At 43.1% G+C, this 14,684-nt stretch overlaps 1 protein-coding gene across 1 annotated transcript; it reads right to left on the bottom strand.

Moving 5' to 3' along the window:
- Window positions 1-453: 453 nt before the first annotated feature.
- On the bottom strand, window positions 454-14,660 carry LOC135378121 (neuroguidin-like). The gene is made up of 13 exons (XM_064611007.1): window positions 14,562-14,660; window positions 9,351-9,494; window positions 9,086-9,223; window positions 8,940-9,024; window positions 8,806-8,858; window positions 8,619-8,718; window positions 6,803-6,921; window positions 4,494-4,549; window positions 4,312-4,360; window positions 4,154-4,243; window positions 2,936-2,968; window positions 1,452-1,479; window positions 454-523 (listed from the first exon to the last, which is right to left on the bottom strand). Exons 1-13 carry the CDS (start codon window positions 14,607-14,609, stop codon window positions 498-500), a joined length of 969 nt encoding a protein of 322 aa, XP_064467077.1. The 5' UTR covers window positions 14,610-14,660; the 3' UTR covers window positions 454-497.
- Between the last annotated feature and the right edge of the window lie 24 nt (window positions 14,661-14,684).

Below are 14,684 nucleotides of genomic sequence, written 5' to 3' on the forward strand. Positions count from 1 at the left end.
CACGCTCAACAGGAAATACGTCACGCCAAAAGTTTCATACCCCAAGCGCTTGTCGTCTGCTTCAGTGCACCCACTTGTGATGGGAACCCAAAAAACTCGGCGTCTGACACTCCGGGATGCGCCGATGGCGCATATGTCTCGTTAAGCGAGTGGAGTATGATACACTCGCACTCCGGGGCACCCACTTAACACACCCATTGTCTATGAAACTGACGTAGGAGCTTTGCCGCATCTGTACCGAAACCCGGCATACACACCTCATATGGTGACCATCATATGTTGACACTGTGCCAAAAAAAAAAAGATGTACGCCAATGAGGTTAGGAGTTGAATATTGTATTCAGAGTTAGAATATTAAATTTCTAAAATACTGCTCAAAAGAAAGTTAAAACTGTTTATGTCCAGTGCTGTGATGTGATGTGATGCATACGAGAGGAGACAGTACCTGCAAAAGTATTACATTTTGGACAGTGTAGTCATGTAGATTTATTGGTACATCAGTGTTTCCATTTCTTTTTAAAGCCTGAAAATGAAAGAGGAGCCATTATATTGTTTTCCCATCAACGGATTTATGTAGCACTCCACAAAATGGCACGCAATACAATAAATGCCCAGGAAATGCAAGCAGTAACTGAATGCATGGCTCAACTGAACATTCAGATTTCTCCTGCACAACAGCAGCCCCTTCAAGCCTGTTTTTAGATAAAGCCAATAGGACACCCTTGACATCCATGTTGCCTAAAATGAAAGCAACGTGTGCATCCACCTCAATATTATACAAATATACCTCAATAAATAAAGCTGTAAACCTTCTTAATGTCTATGTCTATTTGTGAAGATTTGTAGGTTAAGCCAATATCATTTATTATGGTGCTGAACCTTTAAAGTCCTCACTTATATTAATCGATATATTCTATGTCCTTTCAGAAATTGATCTATAAATACGTTGAAGTGATCACTTTCCTAAAAACTGACAGAAGCCAGGTGTTTCCGCACTGCGTTCAGCTTTGCACCAATCTTCGTCATACAAGCTCCGCTCATTCTTGCCAATTTCAATGCCCTTCACTGCATTCATTGAACTAACATTCAACAAAAAAAAAAAACAGTTTCTAATTACCACCTGGTTGTTCATCCTTTCACTAGACTGGTGGAGAGAGCTCAATTTCCATAAATCTTATGGAGCAGGCATGTCTACAAAACTCACGCTACTGTATGAGCGTGAGAAGCAGAAGCAAAGAGATGACAATATAATGCGAAAGTAACTGTCCAAAAGTTCACACTGTGTTTTCAGCTACTAATGCGACATAACCATGAGCAGAACAAGGTAGGAGATGTATTGCTAAGGGAGAATGTGGAATTTGTGCAATATCTGTTGAATACACAATCATTTTCTTCAGCACAAATTCACACATTTACCAACAGTACCAGAATATAAAACTTAGGTAACATACCTTTCTTGCCCCACTTCTTCTTGTACACCTGAACAAGAATGAAAAGAGGAAACTGAATTTTTTTTTCATTTACGCGTATATCGTAGCTTGCTGCACCTGCTGGCCCAGTACTTATTGCCAGCCATGTTTTGTAGTTAGATATACCCTATTTACTTGCGTATTGGACACACCCCAACTTGAGCACCGAAATGCTGGTACTTCTTTGTTCCACATTAAATGCACCCCGACTTTAGTAGCACGGCCGGATCGTCTTGCGCAGTCAACGAGGTGGAGCACCTCGCGACAGAGTGATGAACGACAAATGCGGCAGACATCAAGGAGGATTTCGTCCACGCTTGATCCAACGGAAGACCATTTGATGTGGGAGAATTGCGTGGTTTGATACCGAGAAGATCGCTGCAGATATCTTGGAATAAAACGGGTATTAAGTTTACCTTAAGTGTTGATTCCAATTTTCTCCAACGTATTGAACGCACTTCCTCAGTGGTGCGATGTTTTGGGCAAAATATGTGCGTCTTATATGCGAGTAAATACGGTACTTCATTTTGTGTGTACATATCACCACCTGCAGTGTCTCATTAGTGATCTGCTCCTGCTAGTCCAAAACAGCTCCTTGATTTGCCTACCACAAAACTATGTTAGCAAAGGCGAAGGCATTGTTCTAAGGATCAGCAGCGCACAAGTGTGACGATGTTAGTTTACCGGGGCTTAATTGTTACTCTTAGAGGCCTATATCCTATGACGTGATATTCGAAATTCGATTCAGTATTCGAAGGGCAATTTTGCAGGTATTCATATTCGATTCTTATTTGAAAGTTTCAATATTCGCACACCTCTAGTAATCACACATGAAAGTGGTGCTGAGAATGTGATGTTTGACAGAGTGTGTATTTGTGCACAAATGCCCTTGATGGCCTGTACCACCTCAAAAGCTTATTGCCACACATTTAGGCTATTTTATACCAGTTCAACTGTCACTCAAGAGGTACTCTCTTTGCATAAGATTCAGCAGTTGTAATCATGAGAAAACAGTAGAGCACAGCAAATGTCTTGGCACACACTGTACCAACTGCAGGGACAGGTCTGCATCAGCTGAGAAGTACCAGCAGTTACAGGAGAAGCAGCATTTACAAGCTTGACAGGGCTCTCTCCTGAATAATTGCACTTTCTCAAGGACATTAATGCTTGCAAACTCCTCCTTAGCAGGTAAAGGCATAATACTATCCTCTGGGCATACCAAATGCCACACACCCTGATGGATATGGTCAATGTTTGTTCTGTTGGACTGAGAAAGTGTGTGTAACAACTTGGTGCAAAATCAACAAAGTACTACTGGTACGGTTATATCTGTACCTCAAAACAATATTGCTCCTACATTTGCTAGCATATGAAAGCTGATAGCATATACAGCATAGGTACAGCATACATATATAGCATATACAGCTGAACAGCAGAACTATAACTGAAGTTAACTGCATACATACCCGTTTAGCCTTTTTCTTCTTCGGCCCCAGCTCCTGGAAATACAGAAAATAGGCAAATAAAACTTGGGCAGTGTTTCACATGGTAACAGATGCACTTTTTTTCTCTCAATTACGAAGTGCCACTCATATCTACAGCACTGAACTACTTCACAAGCAGATAGTGACTGACATTTCTTTCTACCCATCGCTGTTTGCAACATACTGAAACATATACAATGACACAATGCAAAAAAAATGGGGGCAATACTGTACTTTTCACATGTATTTCATGTCTACCACAGCACCTGGTGTATCTCACCACTCGAAGTTCTTCTCCATCAATTCTACAAGGAGAAGCCTTGCTGTACTCCAGAGAATATGGTTCACTTTGCTGCAGACAACATGCTCTAGGTGATCTCCACACAGTAAACAATAAGACCTCATTTATGCAAACTTCGCTCAGAGGCACTGATATTTTACCAGGTTGTAAAACCGTTGTGAACACAACACCAAACCAGCGGCATGGCCGAGTGGGCTAAGGCGTCCGCTCGTTGGTGGTAACCAAGGTCGTGCTGAAGACTGGGAGGTGGTGGGTTCGAATCCTACCGCCGGCTGTGCTGTCTGAGGTTTTCCCTGGGTTTTCCGAAGACTTTCCAGACGAATGTCGGCACAGTTCCCCCTGAAGTCGGCCCAGGACGCATACTAACCCCCCTGTCCCCCACTCCTTCCTGCTATCCTCTCTCCGTCTGTCCACATCTGTACGTCGCTCATAGCCACAGTTGCTTCGCGGCGCTAACACCCAATCAAAAAAAAAAAAAAAAACACAACACCAAATTGTGAAGAGAGTTACCGCTATGGTGTTTTGAAATGTGGAATGATAGCATGGTAAGAAAAGCCAGTCCCTTAGGATATGCTGCAAAGTACTGAATATGGAAATATTTCCATGGAGAATTTCTATGTGGCATTTGACGATGTCAATTATTTAACGCAAAACACCACACATCCAATTTTTTAAAATCAGAATAACAGAACAACAACTGCATACAGATTCCAAAATAAAATCTAAACATCAAGAGAACAATATAAAAAAATATTGTGGTACAAAGTGTAAACAGTGTCACATGCATATCTGGCGAGCTGTCACATTCCCACACCCAAAACCTTCCAAGTCACCTCTCACACAACCTTTTCCACCACACACTCTTTGCATTCAAGTCACATGAGAGAACATTCACTGACCTCAAGATCATCCACATTCAATGAGGAAATGTCTCCAAACCGTGCAAGACCGCTCAGTCCAGACATAGTCTCCAGCTGCTTGGTCTTGTGCTAAAGCATAAGATCACAGAATGTACTAGAGCCCCATTAAAACATGTTGATGTCAGAACACCACTCACCATTTCTTTCTTGCTAAGTGTCAATCGTAGCATATTGTCCTCCTCATACCTGAAAATGCATTGCGTCAGAAAGAGAACTTGTGTCACACAAGATGCAATCATATTTTCACCTATTTTCATCCTGCAGACACCTATCAAGTGAAGAAGTGAAGGCCCACTGCCAGTTAAAAAGACCAACTTACTCTGTTCTCTCTTCTATCAGCTTTCTTGCTTTTGCCTTATGAGAGTTGTAGGAATCCTATCAATAGAGTATGTATGTTTGTTAGATGCTGACTAGCTAAAGTTAATTGCCAAAAACACTGCCTCGCTTAATAAATCAAAGTGCTGCTTAATTCAACAGTTTCCTACAGTCCACACTTGAGCTCTTAAATTTTGTCTTGTAACTCAACACAATTGCAGGTGGCAACCCGCTTATTTGAAGGCACTTCCTGTAACAGGATACCCAGAGCAGTTATGTACAATAATGTCAGTCCTGTTCTTAGATTTCCCTCATGTTTCCCCAAGTCCACACGTGCTTGTTCTCTCCCATCATGCTGTCGCAAACACAAGAGGGTGTTCCCTCCTCACATTTGCATGCCATAATCGCTTTGACATATTAATACGAGGTGGTATCAAAAAGTTCAGAGACTAGGTGCATACGAAGGCTTTTATCTACTTTTGTTTAAGTTTGGCTATTATCGCCCTTAGAGAGGTCTCCTTGTGCCCTGATACACTGCTCCCAGCACTTTTCCCACTTTCTGAAGGCTCCTTGGAAGTCCTCTTCTCGGAGCATGTCCAGCACCTTCTGCGATTCACGCTGGACCTTTTTCACGGTTTCGAAACAGCGACCCTTCAGCCTAAGCTTCATCGTTGGGTAAAGGAAGAAAGGGGCCAAATCCGGCGAGTAGGGCGGGTGAAGAATGGTGATTATTCTGCTGCGGCCCAAAAACTGCAGAGTTTCTGATGCTCTGTGAGCTGGTGCATTGTCGTTATGGAGCATCCAATTGCCCCCGCACCACAGCTCAGGCCTTTTGCGCCGAATGTCCTCTCTAAAACGCCAGTGAGTAGTCAAAACTGTGCATTAACGGTCCGGCCCCCAGGGACAAATTCACGGTGCACAACTCCGCGCACATCGAACAAAAACGATCAGCATGCACCTGGTTGCGCTTCTGACTTGCCTCGCCTTCTTTGGTTTTGGAGATGCTGGACTCTTCCACTGCGAAGACTGTGGTTTGGTCTGCGGATCATAACCGTATATCCAGATCACGTCCCCAGTGATTACCCTTGACATGAATGTTGGGTCGTCCGAAACCTGCTCACGAATGTCCTGACAGAGTTCAACACGATGCTCCTTCTGTTCGGAGGTCAGGATCCTCGGCACAAATTCTGCCACAATGCAGCGCGTGCCTAAAACGGATGTGAGGATTCCCTACACTGTGCCATATGATGCATCGACGATGTCAGCAATGTCCTGAATGGTTCTTCTACGGTACTTCTACAGTACTCATGCGCAAGTTCCCTTATCACATCGACATTTTTGAGGGTTGTGCTTGTGGATGGCTTCCCTGGCCTCTCCTCGTCTTCCAATGATGTTCTGATTCTCTTAAAATACGACTGCCACTCAAAACATCTTGCACGACTCACTGCCTCATTGCCATCAGCCTGCTGGATAACCTCAAATGTCTCTTTTGCAGATTGAGTTTGACGTTTGCTCCCTGCTCCAGTTTGCAGTCCATACTGAAATCGCAACGACTCGCGTGCACGTGGTCATAAACACGCGTGTAGCACAGCAACCAATATTCAAAAATTGACGCCACTCGGCACAAGAACAAACTAAGGTTATTGACATCAACTGATGTGTGCTTGTCTTCGTGGTGCCATTTCTCATCGTGCTATGGAACTAGTCTTGGAACTTTTTGATCGCACCTCGTATATCAGCTGTTGAGTTATTAGTACCAAGTCCGACAAACAACGACCCATAATTATTTTTGTTCCCTCTACCAATCACATAGGTGTTTTAAATATTAAAGTAAGGAACTTTCCAATAATGAAAGTTGAATCCAATCCAAGTCCAATGAGACTTGTGTTTTAGGGTTAAACCTGGTAACACCAGTTTTTACACCACCACCCGACTTGCATCGTAGTCACTTTGGATAAAACCAAGCAATCTCGAAAAGTGAATGCCCCAAGGTGAAAACTGAGCTGCCCATACGGGCACTGGAGAGCACTAAACACTTCACACTCAGCGCTGTAACTCACCAGAGCTTTTCTCTCTTCACCCAAAAATCTGCTCTTTCACATGATATACCACTAGATTTTACCCTGTTTTACATTTTTTAACATAAAACGCAATTCTTTCCCCCAATCTGAAAAAAAAAAAAAATCTAAAAACAAAAGCGTCAATTTATCTTCAGTCCTTTCAGCTGGTTTCTTTGATCTAGAATTATACTTGCCAGGACAGTTTACTGGACATGCAGGAAGGGAGCAAAACAAGGTGAAGGCAGGTACATACCTTCACCTCCTCTGGTCCATCGTAATATTCTTTACGCAGTTCTTCAATAATGCTTGTGTTCAGTGCACGCCTTTTAGCTCGCTCAAGCATTAGCTCCTGTTCTGTCTGTATGTCTCCATCTGCACAGTCATACAATGAAATACATTCCAGTAGAATGCAGGTTACACTAATCAACATTTTCCTATTTAGTACAGTGGAGACCACCTATAGACCTCCTACTGTGAGTTGTGGAAAATTGGATATGCCCACAAATTGGCTACAATATATGTAACATCATTGCATAAAGACAGAATAAATTTGTTAAATCAAAGACACAAACGATTGTCAAATGTAAGCCATATCTACTATGCGTGAACATTTTTTATCAACAATAACATGTCAGTGAAGTCTGCTTTGAACAACACAGAGCAGCATTGATGCTATAATATCTCGAAAGTGTGTCATCAGGATGCCCATTCTGCTCAATTGTTGTGCAGTCACGCAAATGTAAAAAACATTCTGAGTAGTTGTAGAATAGCTCATAAATATATCAGGGACGTGTCATGACGAATACTGGGACATCAGAGGTGACTAAAACCACCAATTTGATAACCAGTAATAGCTGGTATGAATCACGATGTAAAGCAGACTACCATACCTAGCTTACTACCACAAACTACCTCAAAACGTAAGCGAAACACATTTGGAGGAAAATTTTGAAGTCTTTGCTCTCACAATTAGCTACAACAGCACTATGTGCAGCATAGTGTTGCTGCATGCAGCACAAAAATACAGTGTGCTCAGTGCAGTGTGACTATTCCCAGGATAGGACGGCATATACACAAGCTAGCTGGTGGATGAACTCCATCATACTTTAAGCGTGAACCTGGGCGAAACAAACAACCACACACACAAGACTCAAAAGTTGAGTTTCATTGAGTCTCGTGTGTGTGGTTGTTTGTCTTGCCCAGGCTCAGGCTTCAAGTATGATGCTATTCCCATGAGATCCCCATCTGATCTTATATGGTATTTTCCAATATGCAGGATGACTAAGTGGCCTACACTGCACGATATTTCTCCAAATGCAATGGACATACAATACGAACTGTGCACGCAAAAATGGCAAGCCACAGAGTATTCCTACAATGGGAACAAATGGGAACACTTCATTCTCCTATTACCATAAGAACAATGTGCAACAATTCGAAATACCTGCAAAACGTCGAATAATGTGCAATGCGGGAACTATGGGACAACCAGTAAGAGGCACAAGGTGAGCAACATGATAATTTCATTAAACTTTATCAATAAGAACTTTACATCAGATCATTTGTCAGTGCCTTTAGAAATTGATTTCAAAGCCACCTTTGAAGAATTGTGTTGGGTCTGTTCTAGTATGGCCAAAGTTTGACAAAGCTCTATTCGAATTGTGAAAAGTAATGGGTGTCAAGACATTTGTAGGTAACACTTCCTCGTGTATGAGGAGGAAATGACACAAAGATGAGAGACGCAAAAGGACAAAATCAACAATACACTTTTAAGTGGGTTTGTAACAATAACTGTGAAAAACAATGCTTACAGAAACTGAACCATATAAGTATAGATGCAATGCCTGTTCTGTTCCTGCCTAGTATTGTACTGCATTATCTGTATGTTATGTGGAGGAGGTTTGAACACCTCATCAAAGAAAGCATGCTACCCCAAAACTTATCATCCAGGGATGTATCACGATGCTTCCAATCTGTCTGTTCAAAAAACATTGCAAGATCCGAGAAACCTTTTCCCCCATAAACAAATCTTGAGTAAGATGTCCTGCAGCAGTGCATTCCAACCATACCATAATGGACGGGGGCTAACTTTGGCGGAACGTATGCTTTTGTCTTTTTAGTGCCTTTGCTTGTGGTGTCATCATCTTCATCAACATCATCATCTGTGACCTAAAATTCAATAACAGTAACTGAAAGAAGCCGGTACACAAAGTCAAGCACAAGCACTATGCTTTAAAATGTATTTCATTAACTTACGTTGTCCTGTAGAGCGTCTGGGTTTGGCCTGAACAGCAGAGGATCATCGGCATCTATAACAAAGTTAGTGAGTGAGTTCAGTACAGATTAACTCAGATCAGTGTAACTTTCTTAGGAAATACATTCGCACTCACTTATTGCACCAACTGTTGCAGTTCGCACCAGCTTGTCAATATGATATTTCAGCTTTTGGTCAATGGGCCGTATTCGTTCAAGCACCTGTAACCACATGAAAACGTTTTACTAATCCCCAGTTTGAACACACACAACGAGATCATACGGTTCTGATTTCCACAAGTCGCTTGATGGACGCTTCGCCAGCAATACGATGTCCACTGACCTTCCTCCAAATAATGTTCGTTAAATCGAGCAAATAACTTAACAGCAGGTGGTTCTTCATTTCCAAGAAACTGAGACCCTGAGAGCCAACCAACACATAAAAAAAAAGATTATCATTTTAACATTAACTGTCCCAAAGAAGCATGAGAAATAACATGGCATCGTGGTCTTGCATTAAGACATGCACATGACCACCCAAAACTAACCTTGGCAGTATGGTGTTCCCCACTTCCAAGACGTCCTGTTATCTTTTTAATAGATACTGATGCAGCATCAGCCTTCTCCTTTGAGTCCTTCAATAGTGCAATATATGTTGCCAGGTTTTTCAAATGCACATCAGATGCTTCATCCTAGGAGTCAAGGATGTAGTATGACAAGTTTTAGGAATCAGTATGTGAAAAGCGTTTGTTTTGGGGGGTTTTCTTTTGTCCTCTCTTTTCAGTGCTGCCGTTGTATGCAAACATATCTCACTGTATCAGCACACTCATTGTGTACAGAAATGCATTTCATTTAAACTATAAATATTGATGTCAGTACACAGTCGGGAGTATTAACCTGTATAGTCATATGCTGTATACAGAAAGACGGATTTAATTATACAGCTATGTCATGATACGTGAATGCCTACAACCGTTCTGCAGGAAACAGAGGCGTGCCAGGTGTAGTTATGGCATACTAATGATTAATATTGAATACTTGAACATTACTGATAGACATTAATGGTATTTATGACGAACCGCACTCAGGGATGTCATAAGTCCCTAGCCACAGGGGGGAGTTTAATGGATTAGTACATTAAGGCCGTTCTGTGTGCAGAAAAGGAAAAAGAGTAAATATAAACAAAGAAAACACAGTCAAGTGACACATAATACACACAGTGCAGAATTACTTGAACTGTGCTGCTGTAAAAAACAGCTCCCCCTTATTGCATTCAGTTAAAAAGGAGGTGATGGCCAGTCTTTATCTGAATCTGATATAACCGTATTTAGGTTTGGAATGTGTTTCATGTCACAAGGGTAGCGATGCTATTAGTAAATATGTTCATCCCAAGTAACGAATTACTCACTTAAAATGTTACCTGTTAGTTTTAAAAAAATCATGCCTGTGAACATGCAACTGCATGAAAGGAAAGGGGGGCAGAAGCCCCCCTTGCCCCTAACTTCAAACACCCCTAGTCACATTCTGAACATCACTGCTGGAGAGAAAAGGCATGATCTCAATGAATTCTCCCCGCAGTTCCAATGAGATTCAATGTGAAATCAATTCAATGTCAAACGGCCAATTCGTTCAATGTGTATGGCAAAGACTGTGCCCAGAGAATAAAGAACCAATTCAAGCAACTGGTCTAATGGATATCAATGAGAAACGTTGATTTCGAATTCATTTGATGAGATCCAGCATCTGTGGCACAGACTGCATCAATACAAGGAATGAGAAGCCAATTCAATGAATTGACCTAATGCGAACGAATGAGACATGATCATTCCCAACTTAAGTAATGAGATTTCATACCTTTTCGGCGCCATAGGGCATGTTTCCCCATCCGCGTTCCAAAATAGTTTGTGTGATTTCAAATGTTTGCGAATATTTTATCAAAAGTAGAGGCATCGTGGTAACTTAGTGTTGCACCCAGAGAGTCGAACCGAACCTGAACCCAGACCGAAACAGTCGACACAATCTTGGAGCTGAACCCGAACTGAACCGTTAAAAAAATACCGGCAACCGGTTCAAATAACGGTTCATATGGAACTAAGGGCGGAACTTTGCATGTTGTGCATGAACATAAACACTACTTTTTTCATCTTTTTTGTTTTCTTCTTTGATGTATTAGGTACGTAGCCTTCCTGTTGCTTGCCGAAAAAGTTGTGCCCTGCAGGAATGCTCTGGATTTTCTGGAGTCGCGAAATAACAGCAACAGAAATAGTAACTTAAAACTGTTATGGCTACTAATGTCTAAGAAATGCACATGAGTATATAAGGACTATGGATCAATAGGTAGCATTCATGAAGTGACATAGAGCCTCAGCTATACAGGGTGTCCACCCGAACTGCAGAACTGATCGCTGACACCTAGCGTGGGTGAGCTTACATAAGCCCCTTGCAAAGTAAAGAGCCAGCCACCCTCGTGCTGGCCAGAACAAAAAGAACATACCAAGCATTCGCCACTAATGACTGGTAATCAATAATTTCAATGACTTAAATGACTTAAGCTAAGGTAGCAGCCTTGGTTGACTGTTATATTCCTGCGGAGATTCTGCGAAAAACCCAACCCGGGTTAGTTAACCAACACGACATGAGCTACACGCTGGGGTAGTCAACCCAAACCGGTAATTCATGGTTATGCTCCTGTTGAAACCACTACTAATCTTGTCTTTCATATCGCGCAAGATCTTTCAAAATCTTGAACCACCGTTGATGCCTTCCTGTCCACTTCATGCACTGTACCACACAAGAGGAAGTGTGCTTTAACCTGCCTGTTGTGCTTCATTCCCACCCGTGGTCCCTGAACCGGTTCGTGAACCGAACCGTTTGAAAAAAACCGGTTCAAACCATTATAGTTGCCTTCCAGAGCTGAACCGGAACTGAACCTTCATCATCGAACCTAAACCTGAACCCAACCGATAAACGTTTCGGTTCGACTCTCTGGTTGCACCTCCCACTCGAAGTTATTGTTTTTGCAATCCATGCAAGATTGGACCGCACGGAAGTGGAAGCTTTTCCGCCAGAGTAATAATGAGTCTGTTAGGAAATGTCGAAGTGTGAGGATGACGGTCGCGCATCTGCAGCAATTCGCGCTTTGTCTTTATGATTTTTGCCTTTTCAAGGTATGTAGTCGACGTGTAAGGTATTCCCGTTCTTTGTACGCTTTTACCCCAGCAGGCATTGTGAGTGCTGATGGAAAGATAGCAAGATGAAGCGGAGTGATGCAGTGATACTGTTACCAACGGTATGTAATGTGTTTTGAAATGTTATTTGAAATGTTGTTTAAAATGTTTTTGAAATGGTATTACATGCAGGTTGAGCTCGTACGAGGCGGCAGGCAAGAGTCTTTGTCACGACGTGGTGATCACTGCCTCGCAAGAACGCAGTCTTGCCGAAGTTGGATATGGCGTTAACTTTTACACAAGAAAGGCAAACTAGACGGTAAATCGTGCGTCGGCAGGTGTACGAAACACAGAAGAACATGATCGCCGAAGAGCTCAGTGCTTCAAGCAATTTTTTCTCTTCGGCGCCGTTCGTTGTTTCGGACGTTGCGAGAACTAGCCCCCATGGGTTTACTCTTTGAGAATTGTGGTAGTGTGTGTTGGTGATGAACGGTATGCCTTCAAAGACACATAAGTGCTGAATCAAGTATTTGTTGCTGCTATTTACTGTTTCGTACAGTTTCTTGCAGGCGATTCTCAGCTCCATGAATAATCACACCTCTCCAAGTCATTTGAAATACCTTCCAGCTTTTATATATGCGATCTGTTATATTTTCACGTCTACTATCGCTATGTGTAAAACTAAATTTTTACCGCACTGAAACCGCACTGAGCGTATTTCATTGTTTGCAGCCAAAACTTATTTCATTCTTCAAAACAACTTTCATTAAAAGGAACGGTATTGAATGTTGCTAAACCTTTGTAAAAGTGTATTGACAAGGAGAATGTTGGGGTGACTTCAATGGGAAATTCCTTGTTGCAGCACATTGGCTCAATGGGAAACAAGACTGACCTCCAGCGAGTTTGTATGAGTGTTATTCAGTGTGTTTCGAATTGAACCCCATTGACTTTTACAACGAGTTTCCATGGAGACCTATTAACGTACCAATTGTGTCGAATATAATATTTGTTCCAAAATCATCTATTGGGAATTGGAGTTTCAGTTGATTTTTCAATGGCATTTGTCTGAATGATATCCGATTGAATGCAATTAGCTTTTCGAGGATTCGTTAATGGGACAATTTCTAGCATGGATGCACCGTGTATGTATTAGAGCACTGCACGGGCCCGGGCTTACCTGAGAGCCCGAGCCCGGCCCGCGGGCCGGGCTTTGCGTTTTTTATGCGGGCCTGGGCCGGCAGTGGCGTATATGAGGGTGTGGCGGGTGTGGACAGGTGCCATGGGCGCCAGGTGAACAGGGGCGCCATCATGTGGTCGGGTGTGAATGTGCCAGGTCGGGCACTCAACCTGGCACATTCATAAATGACCTAAAGAACCTGCCATTAGAGAGGTTGTTGTGTGAAACCTAGTGTGGACCACACGAAAACGCATCCCCAAGGACATCATGTTAACCATGTTGCCATGGGCGCAGGTAGCTCTAGATACGCCACTGTGGGCCGGGCTCTGGTTTCAGCCACCGGGCCCGAGCCGGGTACGGGCTTGACAATGCCTGCCATGGTCGGGCATGCGCGCGAACATATTTCACGGGACTGGACAGCTTAAGTTTCATGTCACTTATTTTTCCATTGGTTATGGGATATCATGGTATTCTCATCTGAGAACTATCACTTTTTTATATGTGATCATGCTTATTTCGTGTAATGGGTCTGGATTTCACACGTGCATTTCACACGTGTACACATTTGGGGACGATTGGTGTGGCGGGCGCGTTGGGAGTCTGGCACGAGGGTCAGTTCTGTGTTCTGACATATTTCGTATGCGTGTGAGTCCGGCACGAGGGTCAGTTAGGTTAGGTGTTCTGACATATTTCATTCGCGTGAGAGTTCGAGAAAGGGGAACTAACACTGGTGCATGCGCAATAGAGTCTGCGCGAGTCTCTCTTGAACCGCAAGGTACAAACATGTCGCCCACGTGCCGCTGCCTTCCCAAGGAAGCAAGCACCAAGCACAGAGAGGCTTGCCGGCAGAGAAACACAGTCGCTCCGTTCGAGTGTACCTCCTCACTCTCCACCAATTAGCTGCGTCCTTTTCCTCGCTGGGCTGTGCTCTTTAGTAAATCTAAATACGCCTCCGGGCTTCGAGAACATACAGAGCAGAGGCGGGCTGGGACCGGGCCTGCGCATGGAAACAGTCGGGTACGGGCTGGGCCCGGGCCGGCGGAGTCGGGTCCGGGTCGGGCTGGAAATCTATAGAAGACGTCGTGCCCGGGCCTGAAAATTAGGCCCGTGCAGTGCTCTAGTATGTATTATGCATCGCTAGTTATGGATGCATGCTATTAGACACCATTTGCACAGACGTTTCCAACAGAGTTCCCCAGGTTATTACCGGTCAACAGTTTGCTATCAGTTCAACTGCAGCAAATCAAAGCAATACATAACTTCATATTAGGAGACGAACCCTGAGCTTGCGGGACGGAAAACGGACGACACGACACCAAGCCTCTGTCATATCGTTTTTTTCAGTCTCTCAAGGTCAAGGTTTGTCTCCTGATATGAATGTTTTCCGTTATCTTCCCAGTTTTATCAATGCATACCTTGTTCCCTGCCAGGGGAGGTGAACATTCTAGCACATTACATTCCATGTTCGAGGTGTGCTTTGAAGCAACAACCAGGCACGTGTTCGTGTTGACGGCTTGTTGTTATCCTTATTAGTTTCG

The sequence above is a fragment of the Ornithodoros turicata genome, chromosome 1, assembly GCF_037126465.1.
Source record: "Ornithodoros turicata isolate Travis chromosome 1, ASM3712646v1, whole genome shotgun sequence".
Taxonomy (NCBI): Eukaryota; Metazoa; Arthropoda; class Arachnida; order Ixodida; family Argasidae; genus Ornithodoros; species Ornithodoros turicata.

Excerpts from the sequence above, each read along its gene's own strand:
- LOC135378121 (XM_064611007.1), bottom strand. The coding sequence starts at position 14,609 with ATGGAATGTAATGTGCTAGAATGTTCACCTCCCCTGGCAGGGAACAAG. Across the intron at positions 4,550-6,802 it reads ATGGACCAGAGGAGGTGAAG|GATTCCTACAACTCTCATAA; the intron begins GTATGTACCTGC and ends CTCTATTGATAG. Across the intron at positions 1,480-2,935 it reads AGAAGAAAAAGGCTAAACGG|GTGTACAAGAAGAAGTGGGG; the intron begins GTATGTATGCAG and ends ATTCTTGTTCAG.